Source organism: Lepidochelys olivacea (genome assembly GCF_965140295.1).
Source record: "Lepidochelys olivacea isolate rLepOli2 genome assembly, chromosome: 13".
NCBI lineage: Eukaryota > Metazoa > Chordata > Testudines > Cheloniidae > Lepidochelys > Lepidochelys olivacea.
Window position 1 is genome coordinate 12,369,945 of NC_140423.1, and position 12,106 is coordinate 12,382,050.

General features: G+C 41.0%; 1 protein-coding gene across 2 annotated transcripts; it reads right to left on the reverse strand.

Moving 5' to 3' along the window:
- Positions 1-2,320: 2,320 nt before the first annotated feature.
- Positions 2,321-10,570, reverse strand: PCK1 (phosphoenolpyruvate carboxykinase 1). Of its 2 annotated transcripts, XM_084645893.1 has the most exons (10): positions 10,306-10,570; positions 9,853-10,102; positions 8,811-8,992; positions 7,952-8,155; positions 7,439-7,626; positions 5,803-5,965; positions 4,929-5,153; positions 4,710-4,841; positions 3,670-3,765; positions 2,322-3,060 (listed from the first exon to the last, which is right to left on the reverse strand). In XM_084645893.1, exons 2-10 carry the CDS (start codon positions 10,074-10,076, stop codon positions 2,606-2,608), a joined length of 1,869 nt encoding a protein of 622 aa, XP_084502019.1. In that variant the 5' UTR covers positions 10,077-10,102; positions 10,306-10,570; the 3' UTR covers positions 2,322-2,605. The 2 variants fall into 2 exon arrangements, with proteins under 2 accessions (XP_084502020.1, XP_084502019.1); XM_084645894.1 differs by lacking the exon at positions 10,306-10,570 and having other exon boundaries at positions 2,321-3,060; positions 9,853-10,096.
- Positions 10,571-12,106: the final 1,536 nt, after the last annotated feature.

The following is a 12,106-nucleotide window of genomic DNA, read 5'->3' on the forward strand; positions in this document are numbered from 1 at the left end:
AAAAACATCCAATCTTGATTTAAAAATTCCTAGTGATGGAGAATCTGCCATGACCCTTGGTTAATTGTTCCAGTAGTTGAATTCAATGGGAGCTTCACTGGAATGGAGTGTGGAATTCGTTACTAATGAGACATCAGAAGGAGAGCTGGACAAAAGTTGTCATTTTTGTGCAAATATTTGTTTCCCACATCAGGTGCATTCACCCTCTGCCATTTCATATTTCTCCCTCCCCAACTCTGCTTTTTCTTTTGTCCAAAATACATAAAAAGGACTCCTTTTGTGTAAAAACATGCCCCAAAGTACATTGTTTGGATGGTTTTAATGAAAAGCCACCTTTATCCAAAAAAGGGGTGATTATTTTTGCATGGCATTTTGCAAATGGGTTAACTGAGGCCCAAGGAGGGTAAGTGACCTGCCAATGGTCACATTGAGTCTGCGGCAGAGTCCCGATTCCAGGTACCATGCTCCTAACAAGAGATCACAGGCCAGCTGGTATAAATCAGTGTAACTCCATTGACTTGGATGGAGCTACATTGACTTACACCAACCTGGCCTCACATTTCCTGCCCCCCCCCACACACACCCACACACACATGATGGCCACTGCTGTATCCCTGAGAATTTAACAAAATGATCTGCTTCTAAGCGTCCAGAATACAAAGTTCATTTCATCATATAAGTTGGTGCAAACTTTATGGTTCTATGTGTTTTGTGCACTAGTCTTTCCAATGCTTCGCTTCTCTGAAGCCCATTTAATAGGCCAAGTTTTATAGTTAACTGCTAGTTTGTCTAGATTTATTGTCTTTTTTTAAATCGGGGAAGCTTCCAGATTTCAATTTAAAAGTGTTTTGTTCTAATTCGTTTTCCATTTATGGGGCATGGTATTTGTTGGGTGGAGAGAAGTTGAGACCATAATCTGGCATCGTTGACTATGTTTCTAAATTTCAAACCACCGCTTTTTCTTTTTAAAAAACATTTTCATCTGCTGATGCTAAACATTTTGATTATTCAAAATGTAAATTGCATTACCCATAGATACTGATGGGTTTGGGTATATACACATACAAATCAGGTATTGAGTGATTCACGTACAAAATTATTTTCTGGTTCATACCCTTAATGACATTTTTCCCATTTTCTGTAATCGCTTTAATGTTATATAGTTTACATACCCAAGCATTTAATAGCAACGTTCTTAAAAATGCAGGAAGAGGGCAGGGTGCAGAGGGGGAGAACCACAAATAATTAAAATACCATTGTTACAATTGATTTGAATGTTGTTCTTTTAGTGCATCATGTTAGGTCGTGTCATCAGAAGCCTATTCCCTGGAGAATCATGGGGTAGAGTTGAGGGAGGTAGGAGAGGAAGGAGGGAAATTCCTAGTGCTACATTCCATAGCAATGGACCCGAACCTGATGTCCTTCCTCTAGCAAGACTCCCTGTAATGGGGTGGCCTGCTTCAGGTTATTCCTAAACACACAGCCAAGAGATAGTTAAAGGTTTTCCAGGCTGTGTGACCTCACCTAGCAAGCTCTGAAGGCCATCTGTTGACCAGCCCCTGGCTCTATTTGTTTTGCAAGGAAGCAGAGTCTATAAAGAGTTTAATTACACCATAGAAGTGGATTTCTTTTTGCTAAACAAATATTTGCAGCGTATTCAGGGTGACGAAGCATTCAACAGGGAAAAAGGCAGGGGACTTGCCATGCGTGTGGATTGGAAAGCATGGAGGGAGCACTTTGAGGAGGAGGATAGCAGGTTTCAGCAGGTGGGTGAAGCACCCTTTCGTCCCTCTTCCCCATTCCTGAAGCCCTACAAGCCATCCCCACGAGTCCAGAAAACTCTTCACAAAGCACCCTGAATTCCGCACCAGCACCCTGCTTCCCCTCCCCCCTGGAGCTGGGGAAGAGACACACGCCTCTCATACTTCAGCACATGAACCAACCTCTAATTCACGGGGATTAGGAAAAAACTTTCCCAGAAGCCACTCATTGTTTGGAATTCTTTGACTTTATGTATGTTTCAGTAATGGGTGGGAAACTGACTTATTCGGTGATTAGTTTTCTCCCATGAACACAACCCCTCCTCACGGTGGGAATGATTGGAGGCCCAGGACATTTGCGTGCTGTTTTCTGGACAGTGAGAATACAGGAAATGAGAGAATATTCTGTAAAAAGGTTTATTTCACTGATTTAAAGAACAGGCTGTGCAAAACATCTGGAAATCACCAGACTATGAGACATAAAATAAAAATATTTTAAATATGCATTTGTAATACAAAATAATCTTTCATTCTGGTAAGTAATCTTTCCAAATATTTTTAAAGATAGAAAATATAGCTAGATAATACATATATACAGCTTACAGGTTTTTTTTTTTTTATTGTAACTGACACCACTAAATAAAAACACATTCATCTGGGTCTTTAATGCTCATTATAACAGAAACAGACATTCTCTAAAACATTGGAGTCTGTGTTTTTAGAATTGTTATATGAAAATTGTTATATTTTTCAGCATAGCCCCTACCTATCCATGTATTAGTGTGCTTCCGGTAAAGTGTGCTTGTCATCTTCGTTATGTGTGGATTCAGAACGGTTTTGATCAGTTACAGCTGTTTTATCCTTTGCTCCAATGCAAGAACCTCTCTTTCTATTTCATAAGGGAGGTCAGCATTAACTTGCTCTTCAAAATATTTCTTGATTTCTGTCACCTCTTTTTCCCAGAACTCTTTGGAGATATCAAACAGTTCTGTCATGTCAATGCCTTCTAGGCCCTTCAGGTTCAAGGCTGAGTCAGCAGGGATGTAGCCTATAGCAGTTAGCTTGGCACTGGCCTCTCCACGGATTCTGTTGAACATCCATTCCAGCACACGGGAGTTCTCCCCAAAACCAGGCCACAGGAATTTCCCTTGCTTGTCTTTTCGGAACCAGTTCACATGAAAGATCTTGGGCAGTTTTGAAGCTGGGCGATGTGCCATGCTAAGCCAGTGGGCAAGGTATTTGCCAAAGTTGTAGCCAAAGAAAGGCCGCATGGCAAAGGGGTCGTGCATAATGATTTTTCCTGTTAAAAGAATGTACATAAAAAGTAAGATAATACTTAGCCCTCATACAACATTTTACCCTGTCAGCAAAAAGAGCTTTAAGAATATGGTTAAGCATTATCCCCAATCTACATATGGAGAAACTGAGGCAAAAATTGATTAAGAGCCTGAATTTAAGAGGTGGTAAGCATGGTCAACTCCAGTTTAAGTAAATGGACGGTGTGGGTGGTCAGAACTCTGAAAATTCAGCCCTAAATGTCTCAAGTTGGGCATCCCAAAACTAGCCCATTCAACATGTGCTCTGTAACAAAACAGAAGACTTCAGTGACTTGTCCAAGATCACACAATGGCTCCGTATCAAGTCTTTCAACTCAGACTCCGGCATCCTGTTGGCCACACTGTGTCCCTGCTCCACATTACCCACATGGAGTTGTTTTGCTGTATGTTGAATTTTAGGTTAGAATTTTTTTAGCTCCAAGCAGAATATTTTGTATTTTGAAAACTGCACAATTCACAAAATTAACTCCCAAGAAGCAGACTGTACTGTATAGTAATTTACAGGTGATCACTGTTGGGTATCCAGAAAGGACTACTTTTAATATGGAAAGGCAAATTAGATTTTGATTTACCTTTGTGCTCAGCAGCTGCGGTTGCTTCAGATCTCATAGCTGCTCCTATAAATACGGCATGCTCCCAGCTAAGGGCCTCATATACTAGAGGCACACCTGTAGAGAACAAAATAGCTTCACTAATTAAAGGTGCAAAAGTCTTTGCTATTACAGCTTTAGCTACCTGAGGTACTGCAGTATGCATGTTACCACAGAATTCAGTCCCTCTTTTTCCTGTTATATAATTCAGTTCATTTTTTCCCCTCTCTCTTATTGGAAAATAATTTAGGCCAGAATTCTCTCTTTCTCTCCAGCCCAATGAATCTTTAAGTATTTGAAGCTGTTCCACTGTGTATAAATACTTTGAGTCCATGGGCAAGAGAGAGAAAGAAAGGGAGACTGACATTGTAGTCTGGTGGTTACCACACCCACCTAAGAGGTGGGAGAGCTAGGGTCCAGTCCCCCTACTCCAATCACTTTTTAATTAGCTAGCCAAACTGAACAACTTCAATAGGAGAGACTGTGGAAGCTCCACCTTAGATTATCCCAAAGCTCAGTGCTTAGAGATCCCAACGCAAATCATTTCTCCCAATCACGCAGAGGAGGGAATCAAACCTGGGTGTCCTTCATCCCAGGTGTGTGCTCTAGCCACAGGGCTAAAAGTCATATGTGGGCATCTCTTGCTCTTGTGGCCAGATTTTCAATGGAACTTGGTTCAGTAGGTAGCCTCAGTTCCTCATCTATAAAATGGGGATAATATTTCATTTCTCCCACCCTTTCTCAGTCTGGGCTATCTAAATTGTAAGCCCTTTGAGGCCTGGACTGTGTCTTACTATCTGTCTGTCCCATGCCTAGCACAATGGGGCCCTGATCTTTGTTGGCGCCCCTAGGTGTTAACATAATACAGATAATTGTAAAGTGTTGGGCACTCAAAAATCATAGGCCACTTCTTAAAATGTGGTTTACTAATCTAGTTATTTTGCTGCTCTCGCTGCTTAGAGGACACCACGGTAGCAAAGACTTTGGTCTTTGGTCTTGATACACATTATTGCAGCTCTTACCAGCAGGTCTACGGCCTCCAAATATTATACCCTCAATCGGCACTCCTTCTGGAGATTCCCAGGCAGGGTCAATGATCGGGCACTGGCTGGCAGGGGTGCAGAATCGAGAATTGGGATGGGCGCAAGTCTCCCCTGTACAGACCAAAATATTTCATGATTGCAGAGTTAACGTGAAATGTGAAGAGAAATTTAAAAAGTCCCCCGAACATGCAGAGTTACCATTCCCTGGGGTCCACTTCTTGTTCTTCCATGAAGTCAGTGTCACTCCTGGTGCAAGTGGTTCATCCATGCCTTCCCAGTATATACCTCCATCGCTGGTTTCTGCTACATTGGTGAAGATGGTATTCTTGTGTATGGTCTTTATGGCATTGGGGTTTGTTTTTACTGATGTCCCAGGAGCAACTCCAAAAAATCCATTTTCTGGATTGATTGCCCTTAAATTACCTGGAATTTAAGAGAGACCAAACAATGTGAAACACTGGAATGCGTTACCTAGGGAGGTGGTAGAATCTCCTTCCTTAGAAGTTTTTAAGGTCAGGCTTGACAAAGCCCTGGCTGGGATGATTTAATTGGGGATTGGTCCTGCTCTGAGCAGAGGGTTGGACTAGATGACCTCCTGAGGTCCCTTCCAGCTCTGATATTCTATGATTCTATGATAGAAAACCCAACTCACCATTTGAACTCTTGGCAGACTAGGATCCAGATCCTGCTGCCATCAAAGTCAGAGGGAGGTGGCCATGGACTTTAATGAGAGCAGGACTTGTCCCTAGAGCAGGGACTGGCAACTTTTGGCATGCGGCCCGCCAGCGTAAGCCCCCTGGTGGGCTGGGCCGGTTTGTTTACCTGCCGCATCCGCAGGTTCAGCCAATCGCAGCTCTCACTGGCCAGCACATCCCTTGGCCTGTGCCGCTTCCCGTAGCCCCCATTGGCTTGGAACAGCGAACCGCGGCCAGTGGTAGCTGCGATTGGACGAACCTGTGGACGTGGCAGGTAAATAAACCAGCCCAGCCTGCCAGGGGGCTTACCCTGGTGGGCCGCGTGCCAAAGGTTGCCAATCCCTAGAGCAATTCAGCCTTACAGTAAGAAAAGTTACCTTGCTCATCAAATTTCATCCAGGCAATATCATCCCCAACACACTCTATTTTCCATCCTGGCAGAGTTGGGTTCATCATAGCCAAGTTAGTTTTTCCACACGCACTGGGGAATGCTGCGGTAAAGTACTTCTTCTCACCCTCTGGGTTTGTGATACCCAGGATCTATTGAAAAATAAATGTCTCTGTTTAATATGCTTATTTTTTCGGGCACTTGTATTATTACCAGTAAATGGTAATAATAAAACATGTTGGATTTGCATTAAATTATGTGCAGTTTTTTAAGAAAAAGGACTTAATATTAGATTTGAGCAAATAATTTGCAGATAGTATTTTATTTGACAAAGTGTCCCCCCATGGAATACTTGTGAGCAGATCACAGGTTTTTCAAATGTATTTACAAATTTATTCAAACTTTATTATTATGTGTTACACAGTGCGCCCAATGAGCTTAGAGATGAAAGGGAAAAGGGGGAGGGGCAGTAGTTGGAGTGGCAAGTGGGGTCAACGGTGGGATTTTTTTTTTTTTATGATAGGAATGACTTGCGCATACTTTTATTGTGAAGTGAAAGAGCTAGAGGAGAGTGAAAGGTTAAAGAGAGGAGAAAGGGAGGGAGGGAGAGTGGGTGTGAGGGATATCAATTTACTTAATTTTTTTTTTACTTCATAGATTAAAAATATTCAGACTTTGAATATTTTTGTGTTGCTGAGCTCTGATGGATGATCAGGTAAGCCACATGGTATTTTTCAGTTCCCTGAGTGGGTCAGCCTGGCATAAATACTTGTATGAATGAATGTAAAATGTCTTTGCTGTGAATACTCAAATGCGTAACTAGGAAATTCACTTTGCAGGACCATTTTAGTGAAACTTGATTGCTCAAATGAGAGTGGAAAGTGAAGACAGGAAAGGCACGAACACAGTCAAATGCAATTCATTTGAAAAAGGAATTGAATATTTTCAGGATTCTTTTTCAGGTCTGCTTTTAATATTAAAGACAATTTTACAAACTATGGACCCTATCCTGCAAGCTGTTGTATGCATGTAGACCCATATTCCCATGTGTATCCTTACTGAAGTGAATGGGGTCTGCACAGGCACCGAGGTCTGTTGCAGTGGGGGAGGTTTAGATTGGATATTAGGAAAAACTTTTTCACTAAGAGGGTGGTGAAACACTGGAATGCGTTACCTAGGGAGGTGGTAGAATCTCCTTCCTTAGAGGTTTTTAAGGTCAGGCTTGACAAAGCCCTGGCTGGGATTATTTAACTGGGAATTGGTCCTGCTTTGAGCAGGGGGTTGGACTAGATGACCTTCTGGGGTCCCTTCCAACCCTGATATTCTATGATTCTATGATTCTGCCTCTATGGAACATAATTCAGGATCAGGGCCTAGACAAGCAGATGGAAATCTTGCTTAGTTCCCTATTTTTATATTTTCTTCTATAAAATGCTTATTTATCAACAATACAAGTACTTCCCTATTTCTACATAAGATGGTTGTATGATATGTACATCTCACATCACAGTAATATTCATGCCAGATGGTAATTCCACTCATATCAAGTCATGGCGTATTCACACTGAGCTGTTTTGAGGTTTAATTGCTTTAAAAAATTCACCTATGATTTTAACAGCTCTTACCAGCATGTGCTCAGCAAGCCAGCCCTCTTCCTTGGCAATTCTGCTGGCAATCCTGAGGGCAAAGCACTTTTTCCCCAGCAAGGAGTTTCCTCCATAACCACTGCCAAAAGAGATGATTTCTCTGCGATCAGGAATCTGAGCAATCAGAGTCAAATCTGGGTTGCAGGGCCAATTGTTTACTAGTGGTTCTGCAAAACACAATGCGCTACTCATGAATATAGGAATTTCCAGATTGGATCAGACACAAGCTTCATCTAGTCGGCGTCCTGTGTCTGACACTGGCCAGTACCAGATGCTTCAGAAACCCTGCAGTAGGCAGCTGTGAAATAATCTGCCCCCTAGGAAGGCCTTAAATCCTAATTCCTTCACCAGGGACTTGACCCTCCTTTTGTTGCACACTCTAAAACCTCCCGTTGACTTCATTGGTAGTTTTCATTGTGCCAAGGATACAAGATAGGTGGAACACATATGTCTGAGCATTAGTCAGAGTTAATGGTTAATATGATTACTTACTTTTTAGTGGTAAAGGGCACCCAACTGAATGAAGGCATTTTACAAACTCTCCATTCCCTAGGGTTTCCAAGATGGCTGTTCCCATCCGGGTCATGATCCTCATGCTGGCCACCACATACAGCGAATCTGTCAGCTCAATCCCAATCTTGCATAAAGGAGACCCAATGGGCCCCATACTAAAGGGGATGACATACATTGTACGTCCTGTAAAGCAGGAGCAGAGCCACGTGAGTGAGATGTGACCAAGAATAAAAACAGTATATTGTTGGAATAATCATTAAAAAGTACCTTGTCCCTTTACATTTTCTCACTTCCTTAAAAGCCCTCCATCTTTTGCAAGGTGGTTCCAGAAGATATTTATAGATTTGAAACACTCCTTTTTGTCAGGTTATGTAAGAAAAGGTTTTGTTTTTAACTACTAGTAGTTTTCTGTGTTTTTAAGTTATAAAAGCTACTGTGCTGGGTAGGTAGAATTGTCTAGCAGCCTCAGAAGGAGCAAGAGACCAAATTCTCTGCTAGTGTAAACTGGTGGAACTCCATTGAAGAGAATTTGACATCGGGAGTCAGGATTCCTGGGTTCTTTCCTCAATTTCCCATCTACTGACTCGCTGTTGATTTCAGGAAAGTCACCCAAGCTTTCCAAGCTTTTGTTGCCCTTCTTTAAAATGGGTAGTAGAATGACCATGTATATGTATGCAGAGCTCTGAGACCGAAAGGCCTGATAAAATGGGTTAGCTGCCTAACCTTTATGTGCCAAAGTTTGTAAATCTTAGCCAAATGTATTTGAATTTTTAGATTATTATTTATTATTACTGGTGTTTTTATTATTATGAAAGTGTCATGTGAATTTTCTTTTTACCTTTCATGCACCCGGGGAATCTGACACTGAAGCCTTTCTCAAAATCTTCTTCTGACATCCAGTGACCCAGCTGGCTAGTTCCAGTTTTAGGGATTGGAATGGTATCTCTCTGCTCCTGAGAGATAATGACTGTTTTGCTTTCAATTCTTGCCACATCCCTTGGATCAGTCAGAGCCAACCAACTATTTAAAAAAAAAATCAGGAAATTGTGCTTTGGTCATTAAAAAGTGGTAAGTAGAGTACATTTAATCCTTCCCTAGGGGGAAGGCACAATCGGGTAAAATGCTTTATAGTGGGTAAGGGTACAGCCCATCACGTCCAGATATCTTTCCAGACAACCACAGCTTATTCAGATAAAGGATCGGTGGAATGTATTCTCTCACACAAAATAGCTAAGAATATTGCAGAATGAATTGATGGTGTCATGGCTTTAGAAATTTAGCTGTAGTATCGTTACATGTTAATCTCTCTTGACCTCAGCTTCACCAACTGTCAAATGGGGTTAATAACTCACAGGGAGTTATAAGGCTTGACTCTATTCTTATTTACACCAGTATAAATCGAGAGTTTTGCCAGTTTTACACAGTAATCAATAGAGCGACTCCTGGCTAAGGCAGAGGCCCTGTAAACACTTTGAATACAGGTGTAAGTGTTTGCAGGATCAGGGCCTAAGTGAGATCAGAATCTAATCCATTGTGTTGGCAGAGCATTTTGAAGACTTAAGGTTCTGTGCAAGTCACATGATATGGTTTCTGTTCCTGAATTGGAAGATTTTCGTAATAGAACATGAATTGTAAACTGTGAATTGTAAACCGTGAATATTCCAGTTGAATAATACCGTTTAAATCAGCATTGGGTGAATATTCAAGGTTAAAGTGCACTTTTCCTGAGTACTCAAATGTTCATGGAAAGTAAACACTAAAGGGTTTTGGACATGGTTGAAACGAAATCCCCTTTTAAATATAAACGTTAATGGAAAATTATATACCACAATTATCTCAGGTCTAACCCTGACTTTCTTTTACATATGTCTGTTACTTACCAGTTCTCATACTTCTTCAGCTTTTTGATCATGCCTTGTTCTACCATGGTATCCAGAATGTTTTTGTTCTCTTCCTCTGAGCCATCACAGATATGAATTCTAGCAGGTTGGCACAGCTTGGCATTGCTTTCAATGAAGTGTCTCACTTCCTGAGACAGGCTCTTCAAATCCCCCTGGATGAGTCGTGGGTTTATGTTCAGTCGAGTCTTCAGCTGGGGAGTCATTATTTGTAGGCTGCAGTGGATATGGTCTGTAATCAAAGATCAAACATTTGGCCTGTTAGCACATTACCCAACAATTCCTAATGGAAGGAATATGCTTTCCTAAAAATACATTCAGTAATAAAAAGATTGCATATTAGATTTAATTGTGTCTAAATCAAACCTGTGCATAGATATGGAATGTAAAGCTCTAGAAGAATGCATACAATTTATATATAGAAACTCCACTTACTTTCCTGTAAAAGAGATTGGAGAGGATTTCACTGCTTCTTCTACCTGTTCAGATTTTGCCTACTTTGGACTATTCTTTTGATCATTTACTTCCAAGGAGGAAACCTCGTCTCTTAAATACTCCTCACATGCTGGAGTCCTTCCCACCAGCAGAGGTGAAGCAGGCTTGTCCCCTATGTCATCACAGGATGGCTCCTGGAACAGTGCCATGGACAGTTATCATCATGAACAATTGACAAGAAGCCGCGAAGAGGTAATTATTTAACAGGCTTGATTAATGAATGCTCGAAACTGAGATTCTCAGCCCTTGGATTTGCTGTTTTAAGCAATTACAAAACGTGTTGCTTTGGCCAATCTTTGAACTAGTCCTGCTCTGATGCAAAAAGTGTTGTAACTCCTCAATATGTGGGAAAGGTTGTGCGCAATGAGTGGCTGGAAATAGAACACCAAGTGTAGTAAAGCATAATAGACAGCCTGGCACATCTCGTATGTGTGTGCCTGCTAGTTGGCTGTGAACTGGAGGCTCATACAAAGTGTGTTTACTCACCTTGGAAACACTGCCTGATGTGGGGATAAAGTGCAGCTTTGAGCAGCAAAAGCAGGGGAATAAAAGAGCGTATTTCACATTCTATTCACATATCAATGTACCTGGAGGTTTTAAGTTTGTGCATGAAGTTCTGAAAAGCTATGCCAAAATCATTCTTGCCGATGAATTTCCTATAGTATTAGATATAAGCAAAAGCTCTGTCTCTCTAAGCTGGGGCTTTTCATGTGTACAGAACAGATAGTCTCAAAATTCTGTAAATTCCCAGTATAGTGAGCAGTGACAGGTCAGCAACTGTCAGAGCAACTAAAAAAACTTCTGTTATTGTTGATTTAACAGAGTTACTATGGAAAATGTAAAGCTGTATCTAAATTGCTACCCAAGAAAAATCACAAAACTTCCTTGTGTTTAGTAAGGAAGAGTTAATAGCAGTTCTCTAAGTTAATAAAAGAATAAAATAAAATTCTGCTTTCCATACGTAACTTCCTGTGAGGCCACAGCAGCTGTTTTGTCATTAATTGATATAATTTGATTGATGAAATGATTGACCCCATGGTAACACTGTGAAAGTATTTCATTCCTGCACGGTTCCTAGAGATAGGACCAGATCTGCAGAGTTCAGGCATCTTCAGTTGCACATCTTTATAACTGATGCAGTCCTGCGCACAAATCAGACAACTGAGGACATCTGTATGGCCTAAACTCTTTGGATATCTGGCCCATAGCTCCCTATGCATTTTGCTATGTTTAGGTCTTTTGATGTCCACCTCTTACAGGGGTTCTCACAACAAAATTTTTGGTGGCCTCAGAGTACAGCCACCAACTCTTGCTGGTGGCCGCTGTGACAATTTTTCCTAAAATACTTAATTAACTTGAGGAAAAACATATAAATATGAACATATACACATCCAAATCATAAGTAATTTATTTATGTGAGGGTTTTTTTGCAGACTGAATAATAAAAATAATGTACAGTTGTCTCTATTCTTTACTAGACCGAAACAGAATAGAAACATAGATAAGGTTAATGGCACGTCCTTGTCTGGTTGTTGTTTCTTTTGCTTTTTTGGTTGAATTTTTGTTTTAGACTTGCTAGCTAGTAAGTTTGCTTCTGTGAAAAATTATATTTGTGTGTTTGTTAATATCATTTTTCACAGCAGACTTCTTAACTAGCTGGGAGGCCGTGAAAAGCGATATTAACAAATATCACTTTTCACAGCAGACTTACACAGCCCTGGCAAGCTGGGGGATAAATTAA